The sequence below is a fragment of the Dryobates pubescens genome, chromosome 28 (assembly GCF_014839835.1).
Source record: "Dryobates pubescens isolate bDryPub1 chromosome 28, bDryPub1.pri, whole genome shotgun sequence".
NCBI classification, from domain to species: Eukaryota; Metazoa; Chordata; class Aves; order Piciformes; family Picidae; genus Dryobates; species Dryobates pubescens.
Genome location: NC_071639.1, coordinates 11,683,454 through 11,708,347, shown reverse-complemented (window position 1 = coordinate 11,708,347; position 24,894 = coordinate 11,683,454). Strand labels below are relative to the sequence as shown.

The following is a 24,894-nucleotide window of genomic DNA, read 5'->3' as shown; positions in this document are numbered from 1 at the left end:
CACTAGTCACCTTCCCAACGGCACCTTTAAACCCTCCATGGTCAGACTCATCATACTCAAGAACTGAGTTATCAAAAAAAAAAGAATGCTTTTTGCTCTCCTTTTATGAGGCATACTCAAGGTAAACTTTCCCAATCATTTACAAAACAAACTGAAGTACCTCCTGTGCCATAATCAACTGCTGAGAATTAGTCTTCCACACAGCGTCGTTTGCAAGAGAAATATAAACATTTCACAGCCCTAAGGAGACTTCCAGGGCACAACATAACAAGAATGGAATTAAGCAGCTAAAGGGACAACACAGCCCTCCATGAGAAGGCCTTTTTACAGAATCATAGAGTCATCAGGTTGGAAGAGGCCTTTAAGATCTGTTAACCCAGCAATGCCAAGTCCACCACTAAACCATGTCCCTGAGCACCACACCTGCATGGCTTTGAAATCCCTCTGGGGATGGGGACTCCACCACTGCCCTGGGCTTGACAGCCCTTTGGGGGAAAGAGGATAGCCTTGTCTGTTTTCTGACAGTTATTTCTGTTTCCACTCATATATATATTTTTCCTTCTCTGCTATTTTAAGCTACTTTATATATTTTAACATCTTTATTTGTTTGGTCCTCTCAATTTCACAATGGTATCCCTGCACTTCCAGAACAAAACAGGACACAAACCTGTCACTGAGCTCATGCATCTCCATTCCATACATCACAGTTGGCAGAAACACAATTAGCCAAAAATACAGCAGCCTGTTCTTCCCACCAAGCAACACTCACAATTTATCAAAAGGATTTAAACCACTCAGATTCTGCCATTTTTCAACCAGCTCTCCCTTTGCTACTTCAGCAGAAGAGTTAGCTGTCAAACACAGCAAGAAGAGCAGCCACATATTGGATTATTGTTGTTACTAGAAATAAGTCATTTAGTTTAAATACTTGAAAATATATTTAGGAACTTGATGAAGCTGAATTAACTCAGTGAGAGCCTGAGAAATCTTAATGGTAGGCTCAGTAATTCTGCTGTGACATGTGGAAGGTAAAAGCTTTATTCTACACTGCTGTTGCATGAGAAAATAGCCTTCAAAAGGGCTATAACAAAACTTTATGTGCTCAGTGAAAGCAGCTGGATTCCAGGCACTGCACAAGGCTCTGGCATTTCTAGTAAGTACCCAAGTAACACCTGAATAATTCAAAATGATATCCTAGTAAAAAAAAATATTTCCTAGTTTCTTCCCTTTTTTTTTTTTCAACTCTCAGTACTTCTTAACATAAACTTCCAAGTAACTGCCTTGATCCAAATGGTTTTAATTTGGTGGTGCCCAAGAGCCACACTAAAGACAGAGCCATCAGTATCATAGAGTTATACAGAGCATAGGAAATGTTTTTCTCTGTGAAAAGCTAAACTGATCCTGGGGACCAAAGTTGTGTGATTAGGGAAGTACTGATTTTCCTCAACAGCTGAGCAAGGCCTCTTAAGACACTTTGATACCACCATGAAGCTGCCCATCAAGCATAGCCTGCTGTTGGACCATAGATAGATGACCTTAGAGGAATTTTCCAACCAAAACAATTCACAGAATCACAGAATGGTCTGGGATGGAAGGGGCCTCCAAAGGTCATCTAGTCCAGACCCCTCTGCAGTCAGCAGGGGCATCCTCCCCTAGATCAGGTTGCCCAGAGCACTGTCAAGCCTCACTCTGCATATCTCCAGGGATGTGGCCCCTAGCCACCTCCCTGGGCAACCTGTTGCAGTGTTCCACCACCCTCATGGTGCAGAACTTGTTCCTAACATCCAATCTAAATCTGCTCGTCCCTAGTTTGAAGCCATTGCCCCTTGCCCTGTGATTCTAAGATCTTGCTAAAGAAAGTTACTACATACCTGGAATAAATTCCACTGACCATGTTGTGCTGGAAGGAGAGTTCTGCTGTGCTGGGTCCAGCAGCTTTGGAAATGAGCAGGATGACCAAGCCTCGCATCTGTAGGTTATTCCGGCTGTCGTACACGAAACCCCTGCAGAAAGGAAGGGGGGGGGGGGGAGAAAAGCAGCATGTTTTAACAACCCATTTTCACTGGTCATACTCAAGTGGAAAGAAAAGACTGCCATCATTTCATCAAGTCTTTAATATTCACATTTGCATGGAAATCAGCTGCAATTACTAAGCAGGATCTTTTGTCATCCGTTACCTGACACTGACAAACTGCTGCTGCAGAGAACAGCAAGCCTTCAGGATTCAATCTTGTTTATTTCCAAGGAGCAGCATATGTTCTGCATTTCATGTCATGCCATGAAAGGAGTAGTTCAGAATAATTTAAGGTGACCTACTGTAACAGGAACAGAGAGCTTTCAGTTTGTTGCTCAAAGTACAAAAAAAGCCCGAAGAAACCTTGTCCTTCAAGAGAGGAAAGGGAAGGGAGAAACCAAATGCTGTAACCTTGCACAGCTCTCATCTCTGCCCAGGAGCATACACTGTGGTCCTGCCATGGGCACCTTAATTGTTTACCAGGTACAGGTAGAGAGGGATTTTAAGGGGGAGACAGCTGCTTGTCTTCAACATTCTACAATGCTGAAGGCAGTGGAACATCTCCCTTGTGAGGACAGGCTGAGGGAGATGGGGTTCTTGAGCCTGGAGAAGAGGAACCTGAGAGTGACCTCTTTCATGTTTATAGAGATGTGAAGGGCAGTGTGGGGAGGATGGAGCCAGGCTCTGCCCAGTGATGTCCAATGACAGGACAAGGGGCAGTGGATGCAAGCTGGAGCAGAGGAGGTTCCATGGGAAAATAAGGAAAAACTTTTTCCCTGTGAGGATGCTGAGCCCTGGAGCAGGCTGCCCAGAGAGGCTGCAGTCTCCTCTGGAGACATTCAAAACCTGCCTGGCTGTGTTCTTGTGTGACCTGCCCCAGGTGATCCTGCTTTGGTTGGGGGGTTGGACTGGATGATCTCTGAAGGTCCCTTCCAACCCCTCACATTCTATGACTCTATACTTTTAACAATCTCAACACCTTGGTTTTTCACACAGCTTGCCAAGGGAAAGGATATTCCAGAAGAAAGCTGTTCACCACAGGATTCTAAAGCACTGGCCTTTAAATAAGACACTAACTAGATAAACACCACTAGACATGAAACTCCACCACACTTTCACCTGACTCAGACTAAGCGAGGAACAGAAGACGACAATTACCTGTACTGAAAACACTCAAACTAACAAACTTGAGTGTTCAGAGCTGTTGAGGGAGCCTGCAAGACCTCCAGCAACAAAAGCCTTGCATTCTTAGCAGAAAACTGTTAATGAGAAGTGCAGCTGAGGGGGAGAGGGAGAGGAAGAACAGGACATAAACTAATCAAGCAGTGTAACAGTAAGGAGCAGCATGTCTGTCATTTCAACACCTAATCATACAGGCTGCATGTGACACAGGGTCTGGATGTAACTGCAGACAGGATTGTCTATGAATTACCAACCCAGCAGTCAAAGGCTAACTCCGTTCAAAACACGACTGAAGTAGTGCTCCTGCCATGTAACACATCCACACTAAAGCAAACTGCATTAGACTTGAAACAAATAAAGCCTGTGGTGATCATCCTAACTATTGCAGCTACTTGACATGGCTTCAGGGGTCACATTCACATTCTGAATTAAGCTCCCAAGAGATATTCTACACGAGTAACAGCTACACAAAAGTCTTCCAGATGGTGCAATTAGTCTTGATGGGTATGTGGCAGGAGACAGGTGCCTCTAGGGAAAAAAAAAAAACAGAAAAAGTGAACTAAAAGCAACCCAAGTGAAATTGTGCACACACAGAGAGAGGCATCAGGCTGAGACTCCTCTGGAAAACCTCTGCTGAACGTGGAGAAGGTAGCCAAAAAAGAAGCATTAGCAGAATTTTGTTTGCTCTAAGTTACAGGCTGAGTATCTTGCAAATGGCACCCTTCATCCTCAGGGGAGCACACACTAAAATAAGGAGGTAGAGCCAAATGTTTCTGCTGTTCTGCTTTGCAAAACATTCAGAATTCAAAGAAAATTAAGGGGAAAAAAAGAAAGGATAAAAACTCTGCTCCCCAACCCCCCCCAAATCCAAAGGGAGAGGGGAAAAAAAAGTACATCCTCTAGATATCAGCTGTGTGACAAAAAGCCATTTGAAAGCCGGCAGATTCAGAGTTTTGGACACAGAACAGCGTTCACCAAACGCTCCTCTTGCAGCACAGGGCAGCAGTGCCTGGCTCGGCCACATGCGCAGCAGAGCAGCGTGCAGGCACAAGAGCCTCACACCACCCACTCGAGCGCTGACACTGGCTAACAGCTAATGTGCTGCAAATTACACACCTCCCACTCCCAGCAGCCCTCTGCTGCAGGGAATAAATCAGGCAAACGTGAGCGTTTCACTTGCTGCTGCTTTGTGTGCTGCTCCACATGTGCAGCCATTCCCGTAGACCTGGCAGGTGAAACTGTCAGGTTAAACTCCAGCAGGAATTTACACTTTCATTAGAAAGGAAAAAACAAAGATAATAATAAAAAGTCTGTTCGTAGAATTGGGGAATGCTTTGGGTTGGAAGGAACCTGGAAGATCACTTAGTTTCAACCCCCTTTGCCATGGTCAGGGACACCTCTCACTAGACCAGCATGCTCAAGGCCCCATCCAACCCTGAACACCTCCAAGAAGGGCATCCATGACCTCCCTGGGCAACCTGTTCCAGTCTCTCACCACCCTCACTCTCAAGAATTTCTTCCTAATCTCCAGTCTAAATCTCCCCTGTTCCAGCTTCAATGCATTGCCCCTCATCCTATCACTACAAGCCCTCCTAAACAGTCCCACCCCTGCCTTCCTGTATGTCCCCTGGCCTTCTGGCTGGAGAACAGACCACTGGCCTCACCTCCACTGGCAGGGCATCCTTCCTGTCCATGCATTTTATTGAAGGTGTCCCACTGACAAGATCAATCATTTTGTTTCAGATCATACAGGAGCTCTTTAGCTGCTAGGAGAAGGAAAATGGGGAAGCATACCAGGTGGAGATCACTCATTCCTCTGCCTTCCCACTTTAGATGTCAAACAAAAGGGGGGGGGGGGGGGGGGGGGAATATTTTGTAAATCACCTGGCCACACATCTGTAAGAAAAAGCAGCTGGGGAAGTCTGTAACACAACCAAAATCAACCATGTTGATGAAGATTTGTGAGCCTAGGACAATGCCACTGAAAACACACACCGGTTTCAGGCTGAAAGGCAAACTGTCATGAAAAAGAAGCCCCCCTATTCAGACTGCCAACCCCAGAAGTGACAGCAGAAACACAAGCCACCAAAACTTCAGTTTTCAAACCCACTGCCAGCCTCTGCTGGCTTTCCTGGTCAGCGTTTGACTGGATCTTGGAATGCAGTGTGGAGAGCAGGCAAGCTAACAGCAAAAAAATGAAGTCAGTGTCTATGAGTGCAATTACTCTGACCAGCAGCAGCTTGCAGGTCTGGCACTCTTATTTTTCTAACCACAAATACTTAGACAGAAGCCTAATTTTTGTGTGTCTGATTTCTCCACCAATATTTACTTTATTTAAGCTCTGTGGGAGGTCTAGCACCCTGCTGCCGACCAATATCAACAGATCTACCCAAGCCCAAGACTCCCTTTTCTGAAAGCAGCCTCTCTCAGGCACAGAATATTCTGCTAAGTGAAATCAACACAAATATTTTGCAAGGGTTCTGGGAAGGACAGAAACCTGATTAGCTTGACAAGGCTAAATGAATTCAGACACCTCTGCAGGTCCGGTGGCACTTCAGCAACACAGCGACTGTAAAGCCTGTCATAAAAACCTATTTTGCATTGAATAAACTCTACTAGGGAAATGCAGCAACAAAATAGGTCAACTCCTGGCCATTATCTCACCCTGAAAATGCTCACAGCATGTTTTACAAATGGATGAAACACAAAATGGCCCAAACAAAGTTAGAATGTGCATTGTCATTACAGAATGATCTAAGGCGCTCTTTTAACCTTCTGTACTTGATGGTATTTCTAAATGACAATTTAATCCACCTTCAGCATCATCCAGATGAATTCATTACAAATATTTATTCCCTCAAAACACTGAATGCTCTTTACTAGTAGTGAAAAGCTCTTTATTCCTGGTGAAAAAGAGGCTCCAGGTTCTGTGCTTCAACAGACTGCTCTTAAAGTAGTTTAAGCCAAACACACACCAAGAGTCCTGTAAATACAAATCCTTCTCCTCAACACAAAGACACAGAAACTGGTTTAAATGGCTGAAAACCAACCAGCACCTTTAGTCCAAAGGCAGCATCTCTCCATGTGTCACTACCTGCTAGAGTCAAGTGGTTACACACAGCAGAAGCCTTTTGTTAACTGGTGGAGTGAAAAACCAAACCAAACCAAACCCCACCTTACAACAGAGTGGAGAATCAGGAGAGTGTAAGGCAGTAATATGTGCAGACACCAATGGGAAGAGACATAAGTGCTCCCAGATACTAGAACAATTATATCCACTTCTAAAGACTATACATTGAGGGCTTTTCAATGGTTTATTCTGTCTTTAAAAAGTTAATAAACTAAAAATCCACTTTAAGCCACCAGTGGAGAATACAGACAGACCTAGACATAACTCTTACAGTATGATCTTCATTTGATGCTTTTCTCTAGATCCATAGAATCACAGAATGGTTTGGGTTGAAAGGGACCTTAAAGACCATCTAGGTCCAATCCCTCTGCCATGGGCAAGGGACACCTTCTACTAGCCCAGGTTGCTCAAGGCCTTATCCAGACTGGCCTTGGAGCACCTTCAGGGAGGGAGCGTCCACAGCCTCCCTGGGCAACCTGTGCCAGCGTCTCACCACCCTCACTGTCAACAATTTCTTCCTAATCTCCAGTCTACATCTGCCCTCCTCAAGCTTCAATCCATTCTGATAACTGATCCTAGAGAATCTCCTTTCAGGGAGACCCAGCTGGCTGACTCTGGTAATTAAGATGAATCTGAGTTTTCACTCAGGTATGAAGTATTTTCAATGTGACCTCCGCCGAAATCCAATAGTTCCCCCTCTGCTGTATCAATATCACTACGAGACTTGCTCTTCTGACCAAGGAAAACCTCCTTTCACAAAGATGAGCACCAAACCAAATACTTTGCCTCCTTTTCCTGGATGATTGCTAAGCATCAAATGAGCTCATTAAGTTCCTAGCAGCATGCTTTATACCTCTGAAGTCCTGAAAGATACAGAGCAAAGATACTGCAAGGATCTCACAGGAAGCAACTGTTAGGGGGAAAAAATTAAAATCATTGGAAAACTTCAGAGATTTTCTATTCTTTTTCCCCTCAGAAAAGACATGACTTTAGAAGGCTTGAGTTTTTAAGCAAACACTTGTGGTCTTGGAAATGCTGGTTTCCATGGCAACCAGTAAGGTCTTCTTTATATAGCATGATAAACAGATGGTAAAGACTGGTCATGTTTGCTTCTTTGCCAGCGTATCAATAGAGGTGCTGTACCACTCCATCTCCTGTATTAGAGTTATTAAGTAACTTGGGTATTTGAGCAACAAAGCCTACAAATCAGCCTTGCTTAACTAGTACCTTTTCCATAAACACATGAGGATTCTCAACAGTAAAGTCACGGCAGCCCGTGGAATCGGATTGCTTTGGCAAGGCTCTTTGTGAATGTTTTCTCAGCACTTGCCATGCAGGGTACATTACTGCCACAAGTATGGATTTGACAGGGATTAAAATAATGAATTTGAACAGGAAATAGAAATGTGACAATATGATAAGGGGGCTGGAACACCCCTCCTACGAGGACAGGCTGAGGGAGCTGGGGTTGTTCAGCCTGCGGAAGGGAAGGCTCCAGGGAGACCTTAGAGCAGCCTTCCAGTACCTGAAGGGGGCTACAAGAAGGCTGTAGAGGAACTGTTCACAAAGGCCTGCAGGGACAGGGTATGGGGCAGTGGTTTGAAATTAGAGAAGAGCAGATTTAGACTGGATGCTAGGAACAAGTTCTGCACCATGAGGGGGCTGGAACCCTGGTAACAGGTTGCCCAGAGAGGTAGTTGAGGCCCCATCCCTGGAGATATTCAAGGTGAGGCTGGACAAGGCTCTGGGCAGCCTGATCTAGTGGAGGATGTCCCTGCTGACTGCAGGGGGATTGGACCAGATGACCTTTGGAGGTCCCTTCCAACCCACACCATTCTGTGATTTACACTCACTGGTATTAAGGTACACTTTTGAATCACCTTTTTGTTGTGTGACATTGGGAATTACTCAGTGGAACTTCTCTTCCCTCTGCATTTGTAAGTGCAGGCAATTTGTGAAATGAATGAAAAAATCCCTTTGCATTGTAATCTTTCAGTTGCAGCTATGGCACACCACATACAGGTGTCCTTGTTTCACAGATGGCTGGAAGTATCAAGAGAATTTGGTTTGAACAAGACTGTGAAATTACAAAATTAGTTGGAAGTACACAGGTAGGGGTAAAACCTTTAATTGTGGAACGTGAAGCAGGAGTCTCACTGCTCCTCACTAGAGTGACCTCGACTGCGTGGCAAACAAGTGGAAAGCAGCACTGCTAACAGAAGGAGAAATGACACTCCAGAGCTGCCAAAAAGGAGGGCACCTTATGAAAATGTCATTCTTGGAGCAGAAGCAAGAATGAAAAGAAAAATGAAAAATGAATGACAGGCTAGACTTGTCAATGTGCTTTAAAGAAGCATATCTACGACTTCAGATGCCTGCAGCGCAAGGAAAACTGTTATTCCAGTCAGTTATACAAGTCAGGCAACCTTGGAAGCATTTCCAAGGCAGGCATCATCATAGGAAGAGTGAAAATAGAGGAATCTTCTTCAGGCAAGCCAAAAATAAAGATTTTCCAAGGTCCACTACTTGGAGAAAAACTGAAGAGACCTCAAAAGTGAAGCTGCCAAAACCAAAATGACCCCAGAATTAAGAATCACAAGGAAGGAAATTTAAGTCACTGATCTGATCCTGCCTCCAAGAGATACACAGGCAAATAAAAATGAAATGCCAGGCTCTGACAAAGGAATCCAGCACTGATACTAAACCTTTGCTGAGACAGAGCGAGAGCAAGGAGAGAGAAATCTTGGCCTGTGCCACGCAGGAAGACAACTGAGGTATTTTACACATAGCTTACACACAGCTTTTTATTAGGTAGCTTGTCCAGGGTTAGCTGCTCTTCTTTTCTAACCTGGCACACATTTTGCCATGTAGCTCACAACACTACAGCTTTGCACAGACAGTAGCTGAGGATAGGATTGGAGTTTCCAGCAGCAGAGAGATTATGACAGGATGTTAGTGTGTAACTTGAAAACCAAACCCAAATTGCTAGAGGAAGTCCAGCCTACTTTGAGGACTGTCCATTTCTTCTTTAAAGACCTGAAAGAATGCTGCTGCTGAATACTTTCCTTCATATACACTGCAAATCAACACTGAGAGAAAAACATGTAGACTGTTATCCTAAAAAAATGGAACTAGGCAAGAGGAACAAGGACACAGGAGAAAGCAAAATCAAGAAACAACGGTTCAGGCAAATCATCACCACCACCGGAAAGCCTCCAAATGCTCCACAAAGCCTCTATCAACTGCTGCACAGAAATGGCAGTGCCACATCTTGTCTGTAAGGGAAAAAATGATGCAAGCCCCCAACTCTCAGATTTCTGGATTTTTGTAACTTTTACCCCAAACTTAGCAGCTTCTCTGAAGTAGTTTTTCCCAGCTGACACTTTGTCAGTATTAGTCCAGTGCTGACTTGCAGAAACAAATTACCTGTTGATGTTGCTTTCCTCTCCATCAGTTACCTGTTAACACTGCTTTTTCCTCCATCAGTTACCTGCTAGCACTGGTTTTCCCTCCATCAGTTACCTGTTAGCATTGGTTTTCCCTCCATCAGCTCTCCAGCTGTTACTTCAGCTAAGCACCAGCTATGCCTGACCTCACTTACTGCACAGTGGTCTTTACCACTGTCTGTGCAGCTCCAGCATGCACATTGCCTGATGTGCCATGCCTTAATCACTAGAATGATGCTAACCACATTGTGCTTCTGACATGCAACTACAAACCTTCCTGTAAGTAAATCTGAATGAACCTGAGAAGAGAGCTACTGTTTAAACACAACTTCACAGCTTGGGAACCTCCATTTCAACTTCTACATCTTCTATGAGATTTCAGAAACAGCCATTCTGTACTACTTGTACATAAAACCAATTTGATTGAGCAGCTCATGCTTTATATGATGAATTAAATACTCTCAAGGTAATTTCAGTCCAGGAGGAAAACATTATGATTGTATGCTCAAGATTTTAAATGGTGCCAGGGGAGGTTTAGGTTGGGTATTAAGAAAAATTTCTTTCCTGAAAGAGTGGCCAAGCATTGGAACAGGCTGCCCAGGGAAGTGGGTAGTCACTGATCCTGAAGGTGTTCAAAAACCTATGGCCATGGCACTTTGGGACATGGTTTAATGGCCATAGTGGTCTTAGGTTGATGGTTGGACTCAATGATCTTAGACATCTTTTCCAACTGAAACAATTCTATGAGTGCCAGCCTGTTCTATTCTATAATTTGGCTCTCTTTGGTCAAAACACTACCATGTATTCAAATAACATTTTCTTCCTTCCCAATGCACTGCAGTTTATTATCTCTAATGTATAGATGTGCAATTGTGAAGTTTCTGTTTAGAAGACAAACATTAGGGCAAAGCCTTCAGCAGAAAATGCTTTCAAGATTCATGACCTTAGGAAGTCCTTCCCAATCCAAACCATTCTATCATTCTAAGTCAAATATTCCAACCCTCATGCAACAAGAAAGTTATTCATAGAGAGAGATTGGCCATTGGAATGTGCTGCCCAGGGAGGTGGTGGAGTCACCATCACTGGAGGTGTTTAGGAAGAGCCTGGATGAGGCACTTGGTGCCATGGGTTAGCTGATTAGATGGTGTTGGATGATAGGTTGGACTTGATGACCTCAAAGGTCTTTTCCAACCTGGTTAATTCTAATCCCAATTCTAATCCCCACCTAGATCAGGTTGCTCAGAGCCTCATCGAACCTGACCTTGAATGTCAACTTGCAAAACTAATGCATTTTAAAAGAATTAAGAGCTAGAACATGCCAAAAGAGATGAAGGACTCTTTTTCCCCTCCTGTATTACCTTATGTCTGAAGGATAGAACTCAACCTGGATCACAGTCGAAGCACTTCCAGCAAACCTGCCAAACTTTCACCAAAAAACTCCCAAAGTCCAGCTATATTCTCACTGCATTTTGCTGGCAGGTTCTTGAACAGGAAACTGCGTTCCCTACCCTGCCAGGAGCGGGATACATTTGAATCCTTTGAGGAACCATATGCACTTTACTTTCCTTGGGATTTGTTAGCTCAAGAGAAAAAAAAGAAAAAGAAAAGAAAAAGGTCATTCTCCTAAGTGAGCTTGCACCTACAAGCTTGCAGCCAAGGAATATGTTTGTGTGCTATGAGGGTTTTTTTTCTCTCCCCATCCCACTAAACATTTTTCCCCCTCTCTGCTCGAGCGAAGCGCGCTTCAGCTGCGATTTCCATTTGCCATTGGGAAAAAAAACACCCCACACCCCAGCGTATGTAAGATGAGCTGCAAAATTACAGGATCAGAAAACTATGGAGATTTAAATGTCAAAATGTAAATGAAAAATGTACAGATACCTAAGAAGCATGGCACTGGAATTACATATTAGAGCTTTTCAAAAGAGCCCCAGCGCCGCTGTGATTACAATACACAGCGCTCGCAACAATTTTCTTTACCTATCAGCTTTGCTTCTGCCAGTTGGCAAACCCTGCTTCCAGCATTGTTAGATGCCTTTCCAAAAAACCATTTGAGGGGTTTCATTTTGTCTCTTCACCAGACTAGAAGCTAGCCAGCTAGAATGCTAGAACCTTTTGGTGCCTCTGCGCTCGTGCTCCGATCGTCTCCTCGCTGCCAACGAGGCCAGCCACAGCGGATCCTGAGGTTTTTCAAATGAAATAAGATTAGCATTTTGTGGTGAAGTCTCAGTGATCAGAAGTAAAGAAAAGGCAGGAAGTGAAGAAATTGGATTCTCCCTTAAAACCCAGTATCTGTTTCTATGCTTTTTTCTATTCCAGCTCCTCGTTCCTGAAGGAAAAAAAGACACAGTAATCATAAAAGTCCTGCCTCTCATGACAAATTCTTGCAGAGACATGCAGCCCTGCTGTGAGGAAACCGAAAACACTTTAGTCCATGGGAAGAAAGCAAGCAGAAAGTGTACAACAACCTCCAGACAGACACAATGAACAGTCTGACCCAGAGGCAAGACAGAATCCACAAACCCTTCTATATTAGCACTGCTGCCCATCTACGCTGCTCCTTAACAGCCCAGCCTCGGGAGAGCTCCTTGTGTGGAAAAGCAGCTGTGGCTCCATCATCTCCTGCCACAGATATTGTTAAACTTCTCAGAAGGAAAAAAAAACACAAACACCCAAGAACACACAGTGCTTCATATAACTTGGATAATTCTTCAGATAAAGCTGCAAAAGTCAGTGATAGAAAAAAGCCTCCGATAGCTGCTGAGATGCGGCCTGACTTTCCTGTCCAAGCTGCTAGGCAAGCTTTCAGGTCAGCTCCCAAAAGACTACAAGGTACTGAAGTACAAGTTGAATTACAGGGTGATCAGACTGCAGCAAACTTTCTTCTAGATTTCTTGCTTACCTTCCCCAAAGTTTCAGAATCCAAAAGAACAAACCCAGTTTGTTCACACAGCACTTTCTGAGGGCACTGTAACAGTATGGCAGGACCTCAAACAATGCATGCCAACTAAATTCAACAGAAAGATTATTTATTAGCTATATTCACTGAGCAGGACTCGAGATCAAATCACAATTTGTATTCCTTGAGCAATCAGATTCTTGTTCTCTAGGTTTAAAGACTAAAGGCTCCAGGGAGACTTAACAGCAGCCTTCCAGTACCTGAAGAGGCTACAAGAAGGCTGCACAGGGACTGCCTGCAAAGGCCTGCAGGGACAGGATGAGGGGCAATGGTTTGAAATGAGAGAAAAGCAGATTTAGATTGGATGTTGGGAACAAGTTCTGCATGAGGAGGGTGGTGGAACCCTGGAACACATTGCCCAGGGAGCTAGTCGAGACCTCATCCCGGGACCTATTCAAGGTCAGGCTGGACAAGGCTCTGAGCAATTTGATCTAGTGGAGGATGTCCCAGCTGACTGCAGGGGAGTTGGACCAGATGGCCTTTGGAGATCCCTTCCAAGCCAAACTATTCTGTAATTCTATGATCCAATTGTCAGGGGTGCATCTGAAAGTTATAGGCAAGTTGGAAATGTAAAAATATGAACATGTAAATGTTAATAGAGTGGAGATGGAAAATGTCAATCCTGGTACATACTCTCAACAAGTAAAGTTTAATTAGCTCCCCTTATTGACCTTTTAAGAATTGACTCCATGGACCCTATTTTGATAAAAGAATAAAACCTGGAGAAATTTGGTGCCTGTGTCAGAGGACATTGCTAATGCCATCTAGAGACTTGAATGACAATGTCATCATTTAATGCAAATGCTTCTTCCAGGCACTAAAAGAGAGAACAGCCACAGTCATTCTTGGTATGTTTCATCTGCTAACTTTAATATTAACATTTGCTGGAATATACTGTCCTTGGCCAGGGCTCCAGTGCATATTCCTGTCTTAGGATAATCCCTGTTTTAAAGACTCCACATTAATATAAACCCAAATGTACCACTGCCTTTAACTCATATTTGCAAGTTCTTAATAATGTGTGTGACAGTCATAGAATCATGGAAGGGTTTGGGTTGGAAGGGACCTTAACAATCATCTAGTTCCAACCCCACTGCCATGGACACCTTCCATTAAATTAGGTTGCTCAAAGCCCCATCTGTGCTCAGCCTGGCCTTGAACACTTCTCCAGGCAGGGGATGTAGAATCATACAATAGTTTGGGTTGGAAGGAACCTCCAAAGGCCATCTGGTCCAACTCCCCTGCAGTCAGCAGGGACATCCTCCACTAGATCAGGTTGCTCAAAGCCTCGTTCAGCCTGACCTTGAATAGCTCCAGAGATGAAGTCTCAACTACCTCCCTGGGCAGCGTGTTCCAGGGTTCCACCACCCTCATGGTGCAGAACTTGTTCTGTACAACCTGTTCCAGTGACTCACCACCCTCATGGTGAAGTTCTTCCTTACCTCTAATCTAAATCTAGCCTCTCTTTAATTTAAAGCCATTACTCCTTGTACTATCTATTCCATTCCCTTGTCAAAGGATTTTGCAGGCTTGGTGCTTCACTCTTGCCAGGCCTATATGCTTGCAGAAGAATCAAAGCACAAAACTGTAAAGCATTCTTCCTGCAAAACAGCACATAAAGTTCAGAAGAGCGTTGATATAACATAACACCTAGCCATGGAACATCTAAACTCAACAACACTGCAGCAAATTGACCACACAGATCTCCAAAACCCACCAAAAAAAATAATAATGAAGACTCAGGAGCATGGAACACACTTCAATTTAGCTCTGCAAAAGATGACAGTGCATCAAGCAGGCAACCCAAGTTAGCTGCTCTAAATGACAAATAACAGACATCATCTCTAATTCCAGGTATAGCCCAAGTCATCAAAATGTCACACTCTGAAGACTTACATTACTTCAAGCCAATAATTTCTAAAACACCACCAAGTCTCTCTTTTCAACTCATTTCCCTTTGTCATCCTGTAGAAATGATGCAGTATTTTGATATCTGCACAGCTATGCTTGTTATAGTCGGCTCTAAGAGTAGCCATGAACATAAACACTCAGAACAGAGTTTTACTCTTGCATTAGATTCTCTTATGAAACCCCCTGGAGTAAATACACGGTGTGCTAATGCAAAAAGAGCTTGCCTTGGGACTTTTAATTCTTCCTTTGAGTCATGAACTGCCTTCAATTTCATGTGAAAAATGGTTTGTAGTGAACACTAACATCCCAGCTTTAGGATTATGCAATAAAAGCTCCTCTGACAGTTTCTTAGAATTATCTCTCTTTTAAGGGAGAGGTGAAAAGAGAGGGGAGCAAATATTCCCTTGCTAACCTTGTATTTCCTTCCAGTTCTGCAGAGAGCAGCTGCATCCTGTAACTCTAACAGAATGATGCTGCTTGTGTGATTGTACTGCTCTGGTTCAACTAAAGGATAAAGTCTCATTAATAAAAGAACACGAGCTCTCCTCTCCAACACCACATCCTTGGTGCTTCTAGTACTTTCTTATTCGTGGGGTTCTGCTACAACTCTGCTGTCAGTCTGCAGCTAGAAAGAGAGTACCAGGACTATTCCAAGAATATATACAAGGCTTTTTATGCTGGAACAGATGCAGGAAGGCAGAGGGGGTTGTGAACAGGTTTGGTTTTCATTTAAGCTATCAGCAGGCTGATCCTTCCCTCTCCTAGGTCAATGGCAAAATATCTTGTATTACCAGAGTGTTGCTATCCAGCCTGGCCTTGAACACCTCCAGGGTGAGGGCATCTACAATGTCCCTGTGCAACCTGTTCCGGAGTCTCACCACCCTCCCTGTAAAGACTTTCCTTCTAATATCTAGCATATCTTAACACACCCTTCCCCAGTGCTACTGATACAAAGCTAATCATCTCTTTATTTTTCAGGATTGGTTCTAAAGCTGTTTGGACTACAAGCTACTGAAGGCTCAACAGATGGGTCCTGGACTTCAGTTAAGATTTACAGCAGGTGACTATCACCTCTGCTAAAAGCACTTTTGGTTTGTCCTCCTTTGTTCCCCAGTTCCTTGCCTCCCCTCCTAGCAGCACAGGATGTAAGCACAAAAGCAAGTTACTAAGAGTTAAAAAGTTTCTACTCAGTCAAGCTGTGATTCCTGTCCACTCTTAGCCTGAGGCACATCCAAGATAATTAGACTCAGGTTAACCTGCAATGAGAAAAGGTCAGGCTGCATTGCATTATTTTGCATTTGCTCTGGGCTAGGTGAACACACATTATTCAGTGTTCACAGCTCATCTGATGAGCACTAACCTGACTGCTCACTCTTTATTAACACCTCTGGTTTTAAGACTCAATTACATGTGTTGAGATAATGTAAGCTTAGCAGCTTGCTACCACTGGCAATACAGAGGATAGAGCCTCAAATTTAGCCCATGGCTTGGTTTTGTGCTCTCACACACACACAAATTATTGTGCAGGATTAAAACATGAAAGGCAAGTACAGAATTTTCACTCTGGGACCACTGCAAGTCTGTGTGTAACATCTGCCCAACTCTTCTTATGCAGGACTGACTTTAGTTTTGTTTTCAGGACACAAAAGTCACATCAGTTTTGTTCGTGTCGATTACCATCTGCAGTGAGATACTCCTACAACCTACTCCCAAATGAATATCCACGTTAATCCCATAGAATGGTTTGGGTTGGAAGGAAAGTCCACAGGTCTAGTCCAAGCCCCCTGCAGTCAGCAGGGACATCCTCCACTAGATCAGGCTGCTCAGAGCCTTGTCAAGGCTGAGATGACAGCTCAGGAAGATCTCCAGGTACTGCCAGGGAGCAGACGTTTTCCCATAACAGCATCACTCTGCTCCACCAGATCCAAATGTCCATTTCACAAGTATGTTAATCTCTATGAATCCAGACAGTTATGTCTTTGGGTTCCCAAGATAAGCACAGCAGTCCTCCATCAGGAAAATCTCTGCTCCTGGTCAGAGCTCTTCACTTTCTCCTTTTTGGAAAGTAGTTGTAGAAACCTTCTGAAGAACACACAGCTGTTGAACAGCAGAAGGGGCTGCAGAGAGATGGGAAGATGAACACGAGGAGAGAAGTTGATTGCTCCTCTCCAAAAGGCACCTGACTTCCGATGGAAGTTGCCTCCTTTCTCAAAAATGCTGCAAAAAAATCATCCCATTAGGCCACAACTCTACAGAGCAGAGTCCCTTGGAGGGTTCTAGAGAAAGGAAGAGGAAATGGGAACAGCTTTATTCACATTTTAACTAGGACTCCATGCAGGGAAAGTTCCCTGTTCTCTCTGGCTCCAGGGCTTTTCCTGACTCCTGGCCACTGAGCAATCTTCCACTTTTATTGGCTGCTGCTTCCCTCTTTAGCTGAGCAAAAGCTTTGTGTCAGGAGGCTGGCCCTGCATTAGAAAAAAATTCATTCACTTTCAGGACTTTCACTACCAACAGGACTCCTGCAGCCAGGAATCCAGTTAAAATGACCCAAAAAACCAACAAACCCAATCCACACACCAAAAAAAGAGCATCTCAGCGAGTTAGTTCTTTCTTCAATAAGAGAAGACAAAGGAGAGAGAAAAGGCTCAAATAAGCCAAAGGATTAAACCAAAACCCTGAATCCAAAGTTTTCACAGCCCAGGCAGGCTCTTTCACTGCCATGAAAGGAAGAGTAAGAATTGTTTTTTGTCAAATTATCTTAAGAGCTCTAAAGAGAAAAATCCATCTCCCTCTCTGTGTTCTTGCTTTTGAATAGAAATATCAAAGTGTTGGCTACTTGAGCTGTAAGGATGTAAGCACCCCACTGGATGGAATTTTTTTGATGTCCCTTTATTCACTGGAATCCAAGCACAGCACAGGGAATGACCATACAGGTGGAGCTAACTTGCAAAACTAATTATTGCTCCTAACAACTTCTGCAGCAGCTCTCTGAAGTTCTCACAGATAAAGGGAGAGAGAAAGAAAAAACATTCACACAAATGGAGGAATTGGGTGCCCTGCTAATATGAAAGTTTCCAAGAGCTGTAAAAATGTTACCCTGAGAAGTGTTTTAAGTTGTGCTCTTTGCTTTGCCCGGTGGGTTCGCATCTTAATAACTGACACGATGTGACAGACGTTCAGCACGGGGCGTGAGGATTTAACTACACCGTTCCCATTGTGAGCAGGAACTCATTGTTGCACTCTTGCAGGCTGCATTGAAAACCTTCCCCGCTGTGTCATTGTGGAGGGCTAATCATGTCACTTAAAACTGAGGGGAAAGCTCTCCTAATCGAGGATCAGCTCTGGCATCTGCTTTCACTGCCTCATGCTAAGGCTAACCTTGCTTTTGGGTGCACAGCCATTCATAGGCAAATTCGTTTTGAAGAAAATCATTCAAGTCAGAGGAGAACTTGGGCCAAACCTCCATATGCTCTCACTACAAGAACTTGCCTAAATGGAATTATTCTCCTCTCCACAGCCCCTTGGAAATCAGTTATGGAGAGAGTTTATCTATAGCTTATGTTCAGCTAAAGAACAGGAAGCTCCACTTCGCTTAGCACCCACCTTAGGCAAGGAAACATCTCCTGCTCTGCACAAACTGCTCTGCTGCTCTCAAACTGTTTAAGGTTTCTACTTAGCTCTTGATAATCAATAGTTTATGATGCCTACTTAGCCTTTAATGAGCAATGGCAAATAAATACTGCTTTCTGCTAGACTTTGTAAAGATTTGAATGGATGGGTTTGTAGCGAGGCAGAACTGATGTCACACACTGCACAGAACTTGCTGTCTGAGGCTTGCCTTTATCCCTGCATGCTCTCTAGACATCTACAGTAGCCTAAACCGAGATGGAATCAAAACAAACAGGACACAAATGACAATGAAAGCCAGCATTACTCTGCAGATTAAAAGAAAAGGTCTCCTTCCAGCTGTTTTCATAGGAGCAGACACTTACTCCGCACATTTAAAAGGCAAGTGCCCCACGGCAACCTCCCCATAACTTGTCCATGGAGCATCAGCACCATTCCTACACACCCTTGCTTTTGGAGAGTGTCTGAGCTACATCAGAAGTTCACTTTCATATTTCATTTTTCATTTCAGAAAGGACAGTATCAAAAGGCACAGCATCCCCAGGAGAGCTGCCAGCCAGCAGCCCACTTGTTTAACGTGCACCTTAACGACTGCACCCTGACAATACGGCCAAGTTTTCCTGTTTGCTTACTTTCCTCTGGTGGCTTTCTTTAGGTCTGGTCCAAGCAAAGAACTGATTTTCAATTGAAAACTTCTTACCATTCTGAAACATAATGGTAGGTTAATCAGGCCAGAGAGGCACAGTTGTTGAATCACATGCTCAGGTGGTTGTACTACAGCTGTTTTCTTTTTTTTAAGCAAGCAAGAGCTCACTTACAGAGAAAGTCCCTGGGCAGCCTGTTCCAGTATTCCAGCACTCTCATTGTAAAGAACTTCTATGTCCAACCTAAATCTGCCCTGCTCCAGCTTCAAACCATTGCCCCTTAAGATCATAGAATCACAGAATGTTAGGGGTTGGAAGGGACCTCCAGAGATCATCCAGTCCAACCCCCCTGCCAGAGCAGGGCAGGCCCCACAGGAAGACAGCCAGGCAGGTTTTGAAAGTCTCCAGAGAAGGAGACAGCCTGCTCTCTGGCCAGCCTGCTCCAGGCCTCCAGCACTCTCACCATAAAGAAGTGTCTCCTTGTGTTGAGTTTCAGCCTCCTGTGTTCCAGCTTGTACCCACTGTTCCTTGTCTTATCACTGGACACCACCAAAAAGAGCCTGGCACCCCTCAGATATTTATGGATGTTAATAAGGTCTCTCCTCAGCCTTCTCCTCTCAAGACTAAACAGCCCCAGGGCTTTCAGTCTTTCTACATAGAAGAGATGTTCAAGTCCTGCTACTATCCTCATAGCTCTCTGTTGGACTCTCTCCAGCAGATCCCTGTCTCTCCTGAACTGGGGCACCCAAAACTGGACACAGTATTCCAGGCTGTTGATGTTGAAGCTGAATGAATTCCAACTTCATCTTTCATGTCTTTTATAAAGCTACCCCTATAAAATTCAAAATTCACTGTTCCCATACTCAGCTGTGACTTGGTTACCTCACAGGAGGCAGCAGACTTATCTGAATTGGAAAGATGTTTTTCTTCTTGCTCAGTGCACCTTTTTTAGCTAGACAGATGGCATAGCAGTTCAGAGCAGAGTTAAGTATCTGACAAACAGCTGGAAGATTTCAAACATCCCACTTCCCCTGTCTGGGAGGGTAGCCATTCTCATCTCAGCTTAGCTGAGATTCTTCAGACAAAGTATTAAAAAAAGGGGAAAAAATATAGCACTGAAATGCATTTAGTTCTTAAGACAACTTACATTTCAGAAAACATGTAGAGGTGACTAAGTGTGACCTTGGCAATCCTCAAGAGGAACATAAATCTGTAATCTCTCTTTTTCTTATGGCTAAGACAAAACTAGTTGTTAAAGTATTCGAGGCATATTTGACACCTCTTCACCTCACAGGGCTAGACAGCCTGTGAAAGACAAAAACACCCCTTCCTACACTGAGCTCTGTATTAAGATGATGCTATCATGAGATACAGAAGGAGTGCTGCTGCCAGATGTGTACAAGGAATGCCAACAGTTGTGCTCCCCTACTAACAGTCCTGAAGTGAGGGGGGGACAGAAAAGCCAGAAACCATGGCTTGAATCACAGAATGGTTTGGGTTGGAAGGGATCCAGGTCCAAACCCCCTGCCATGGGCAGGGACACCTCCCACTAGACCAAGTTGATCTAGGGCTCATCCAACCTGGTCTTGAATCCAGGGAGAGGGCATCCATGATCTCCGTGAGCAACCCGTTCCAGTGTCTCACCACCCTCACTGTCAAGAATCTCTTTCTAATGCCCAATCTAAATCAGCCCTCCTCAAGCTTTAACCCATTGCCCTCATCCTAGCATTGCAAGCTCTTGTAAAAGGTCCCTTCCTAGCTTTCTTGTAGCCCCTTTCAGGTACTGGAAGGCCACCCTAACGTCTCCCTGGAGCCTTCTTTTCTACCCTTTGTTGCCTACATTTGCTCCATTTTTTTTCCTCATTAGAGCTCTTTTGAACCATAAGACTAAGAAGCAAGAATACAGTGAGCAAGGAGTAAAACTCTGCAGAGCCTACTCTACCTGAGAGCTTCTCTTGCCAAAGGAAAGGCTTCACAGAGCTTTATTGCCTTTATTGCAGAGATTCAAATTTCAAGAGTTGTTACAAGAATCAATACAAGATTTCACATGAAATATTAAATCCCTCAGCAAATCATGAAGCTAAAATTGAAGATTAGCATGAAAATTGCTCAGTATTTCCAATTTTGCTTGACAGCTAGATGCTGATGCTGAAAAGAAGCCTGTCAGGCCATGGATGCACAGCACAGATGTGCACTCCCTGGAAATCCAAGAGCACGAATTGCTGCCCATAAGGGGAGCTGCTAGTCCACTGAACTACATCTTTCTCTTGTTTTCAATTTCAAGTGATGAAAGAGCACAGTGCTTAGCTTTTAGGAGCACTACAAGGCCAAAACCCTCTTGAAAAATCACTGGAAAGCTCAGGACACAAACTGGAATTGTTTCATATATATCCCTAACAACCTCACCGTGATCAGCCCTTGGTGCACACTCTCCACCCCACTCCTCTTTAATCAGACTTCTGGAAAGCACTCCTCTTATTCTTGCTTCCTGAAATCTGGGGCTTTCTTAGCCTTCTTGCCTCCTTCCTCTCATTAGCTGTTTCTCTAATTTAGAGGTAACAACCCTCCTCCCCACTTGCTAGGAAATCTGTTGGGATCCTGAGCCTTGGCTTGAAAAGCTACCTTGCCCCTGGCATGACACGCTTCGTCCAAACCACCTGTCATTCTTCTTCCCATTATCAAGCAATCAACTCAGCCTTACTGCAGCCAAAAAAATTGAGCTCCAAACTTCTTTCCCAGAAGCTTACACTTCATTTTCTTATTCTGTGGAAAAATATTTCAGCTGTTAATTGAATGCAGAAGAATTAATTGACAAAACCCCACAACTTAAGAAAACACAACCCCAGAACAGCAACAAACCACACCACAACCAACCACAAAACAATGAAACTCAGCTCCTTGCCAACACTTTCATCAGGAAACAGAAGTCTGCACCAAGTGCACTCAGACCATTTGCCTCAGGCAAGCAAGACCTCTGCATGGTATGTCATCATTATTTTGTGCTTTAAAAACCATCAGCAGGGCACACATCCTTAAAATAGCACAGAATTTTGTTACCTGGAGATTACTTCCTGCCTCAGCCCCCAAAAATGTGCCAGGACCTCTTGTGCACAAAGCAAGAAAACAAATAAGTCAGGATGGATACAACTTTATATAGGAAATAAAGGAAGATTTCCTTCATTTCAGTATCACAGCATGCCAATAAAAAGTCCCTCTGTAGCTGGCATTTTGAATCTCAATCTGATCTGTAAACAACAAAGCTGGTGAGAGGTCTGGAGCACAAGCCCTATGGGGAGAGGCTGAGGGAGCTGGGGTTGCTTAGCCTGGAGAAGAGGAGGCTCAGGGCAGACCTTATTGCTGTCTACAACTACCTGAAGGGAGGTTGTAGCCAGGTGGGGGTTGGTCTCTTCTCCCAGGCAACCAGCACAAGAACACAGTCTCAGGCTGCACCAGGGGAGGTTTAGGCTGGATGTTAGGAGGAAATTCTTCCCAGAAAGAGAAATTTGCCATTGGAATGTTCTGCCCAGGGAGGTGGTGGAGTCACCATCGCTGGAGGTGTTTAGGAAGAGACTGGATGGGGTGCTTGGTGCCATGGTTTAGCTGATTGGATGTGTTGGGTGATGGGTTGCACTTGATGATCTCGAAGGTCTTTTCCAACCTGGTTAATTCTCTTCTATTCTATTTGATATCTCAAACAGTTACTCTATTCCAATATTAATATTGGCCACAAAAATGATCAGGGGGCTGGACTTGATGATCTCTGAGGTCTTTTCCAACCTGGTTGATTCTATGAACACCTCTCCTATGAGGATAGGCTGAGGGAGCTGGAGTTACTCAGCCTGGAGAAGAGAAGGCTCTGGGAAGACCTAATAACAGCCTTCCAGTACCTGAAGGGGGCCACAGCTTGCTCAGAGAAACAAAACAAACAAAATACCAAGCATGCTAACAGTCACACAGGCTGAATGAAGAATCCAGCCTGGGCTTCTCAGCCCTCTAACCACTGAACGCAGAGGAGAGGAGAAAGGTAAAAACAGTAACCCAGAGAGCACACCAAATTCAACAGCTGAGTTCTTCTTAGTATCCTGGCCCCCAACAGATATATGAGAAACTTCTGATTACAGGGCATACACTTTGCTCTCTACCACTGCCCACAGGCACTGGAATCTGGTGCTCTGGAAGACTATTAGGAAACCATTAAGAGTTTAAAAAGCATGAAAAGGGGGGGCCTGGATTTTAAAAGTGGCTGCTGCAGTGATGTTTCTCTCTTAAGTTCCTGTATGAATGATTTCACCAAAAAGTCTTTGCCTGAGGCAATTTCTCTGCCCCTTTGATTCTGCTTTTCAACTAGCCTCTAAGAAAATTCTTAGAGGTAATTAACAGAAAGGCACAAAGAGGAAAGCTCTTCTTTAACATAAATAACATGTTGTGCCTGAACTCTTTACCCTGCTTTATTTTATGAATGTATCTTTTCTAGTAACTTAAGACACTACAAAATAAATTGCAGCTTGGCTGCAGCAGCCACACAAGGGAAAACACAATTTAGGTTTGTTATTCCCTCTTTTTCATAAATCACTCTCAGGCTCAGTTTCAACATATGCCAAATATGACCTAAATGTATCACATCTTCAACAAGTAATCATACTCGAGAAGAGGGAAAGAAGCATTGCCTCAATCCCCACAGCCCAGAAGTAACTGATAGAGATACCTTTCTATAATCACAGGCATACATTTATATGATTGTATACATGCATGAGAGAGAGTTGAAGCAAGGGCAATACCTACTGAAGTCAGAATAGGAAATTAACACCAATCAACTTGTCTCTGCACTGAAATTTCACAGATGAGATTATCATAGTATCAGTCAGGGTTGGAAGGGACCACAAGGATCATCTAGTTCCAAGCCCCCTGCCATTGGCAGGGACACCCCACACTAGATCAGCCTGGCCAGAGCCTCATTCAGCCTGGGCTTAAACACCTCCAGGGACAGGGCCCCAACCACCTCCCTGGACAACCCATTCCAGGGCTTCACCACTCTCATGGGGAAGAACTTCCTCCTCACCTCCAGCCTGAATCTCCCCACCTCCAGCTTCATTCCATTCTCCCTAGTCCTATCACTACCTGAGATCCTGAGAAGTCCCTCCCCAGCCTTCTTGTAGCCCCCTGCAGATACTGGAAGGCCACAATGAGGTCACCTCAGAGCCTTCTCTTCTCCAGACTGAACAGCCCCAACTCCTTCAGTCTGCCCTCATAGGAGAGGTGCTCCAGCCCTCTGCTCATCCTCCTGGCCCTTCTCTGGACACCTTCCAGCACCTCCAGATCCCTCTTGTAATAGGGGCTCCAGAACTGGAGGCAGTACTCCAGGTGGGGTCTCACCAGAGCCGAGAATCCCCTCCCTTGCCCTGCTGGCCACACTTCTCTTGCTGCAGCCCAGGATCTGATTGGCTTTCCAGGCTGCAAGTGCACATTGAGAGCTCCTGTTGAGCTTCTCCTCCACCAGCACCCCCAAGTCTCTCTGGTTATCAGGGCCTCATTTAGTTTTCCATCCCATTTCTGCAGTCCTCCACAACTGCACCGCAGCAATGCATTTCTGGGGGTCCTGATCTTCCCCTTCCACAGCCGACAGGAAAATGCATTTCGGGTGATATCTTCTAACTGCCCAAGTTGCTCCCTGAAATGCTGGCCACAGACCAGAAATCAAAAGCAAACCAGCAGTCATGCTCAGCAGAGCAGCATCCAACAGCCCATTAGAGAATTATGCAGAAATATTATCCTTCTGCACAGCTAACATAGTAAAAGCTCCTCGGGGAAGAGCTTAACTCACCTGTAACTTAATTGAAAGATTTAAACCCCCAAGTAATTAATTAAAATAATCTACAGCTCTCCTGAAAGCAGAATTCATCACTCACAGGGAAGGGAAGCATTTACAATTGTTTGCATCACCCAATGAGACATTTTTGAGGTAATCCAATGTACATTTCCAT

At 44.3% G+C, this 24,894-nt stretch overlaps 1 protein-coding gene across 2 annotated transcripts in view; it reads right to left on the bottom strand.

The window, feature by feature from the left end:
• Positions 1–24,894, bottom strand: part of PDSS2 (decaprenyl diphosphate synthase subunit 2) — a 73,888-nt gene that overhangs the window by 38,626 nt on the left and 10,368 nt on the right. For both annotated transcript variants that reach the window (XM_054174116.1, XM_054174117.1), the window contains exon 2: positions 1,872–2,003. In XM_054174116.1, coding sequence (XP_054030091.1) covers positions 1,872–2,003 — 132 coding nt within the window. The remainder of the gene's footprint in view (positions 1–1,871; positions 2,004–24,894) is intronic.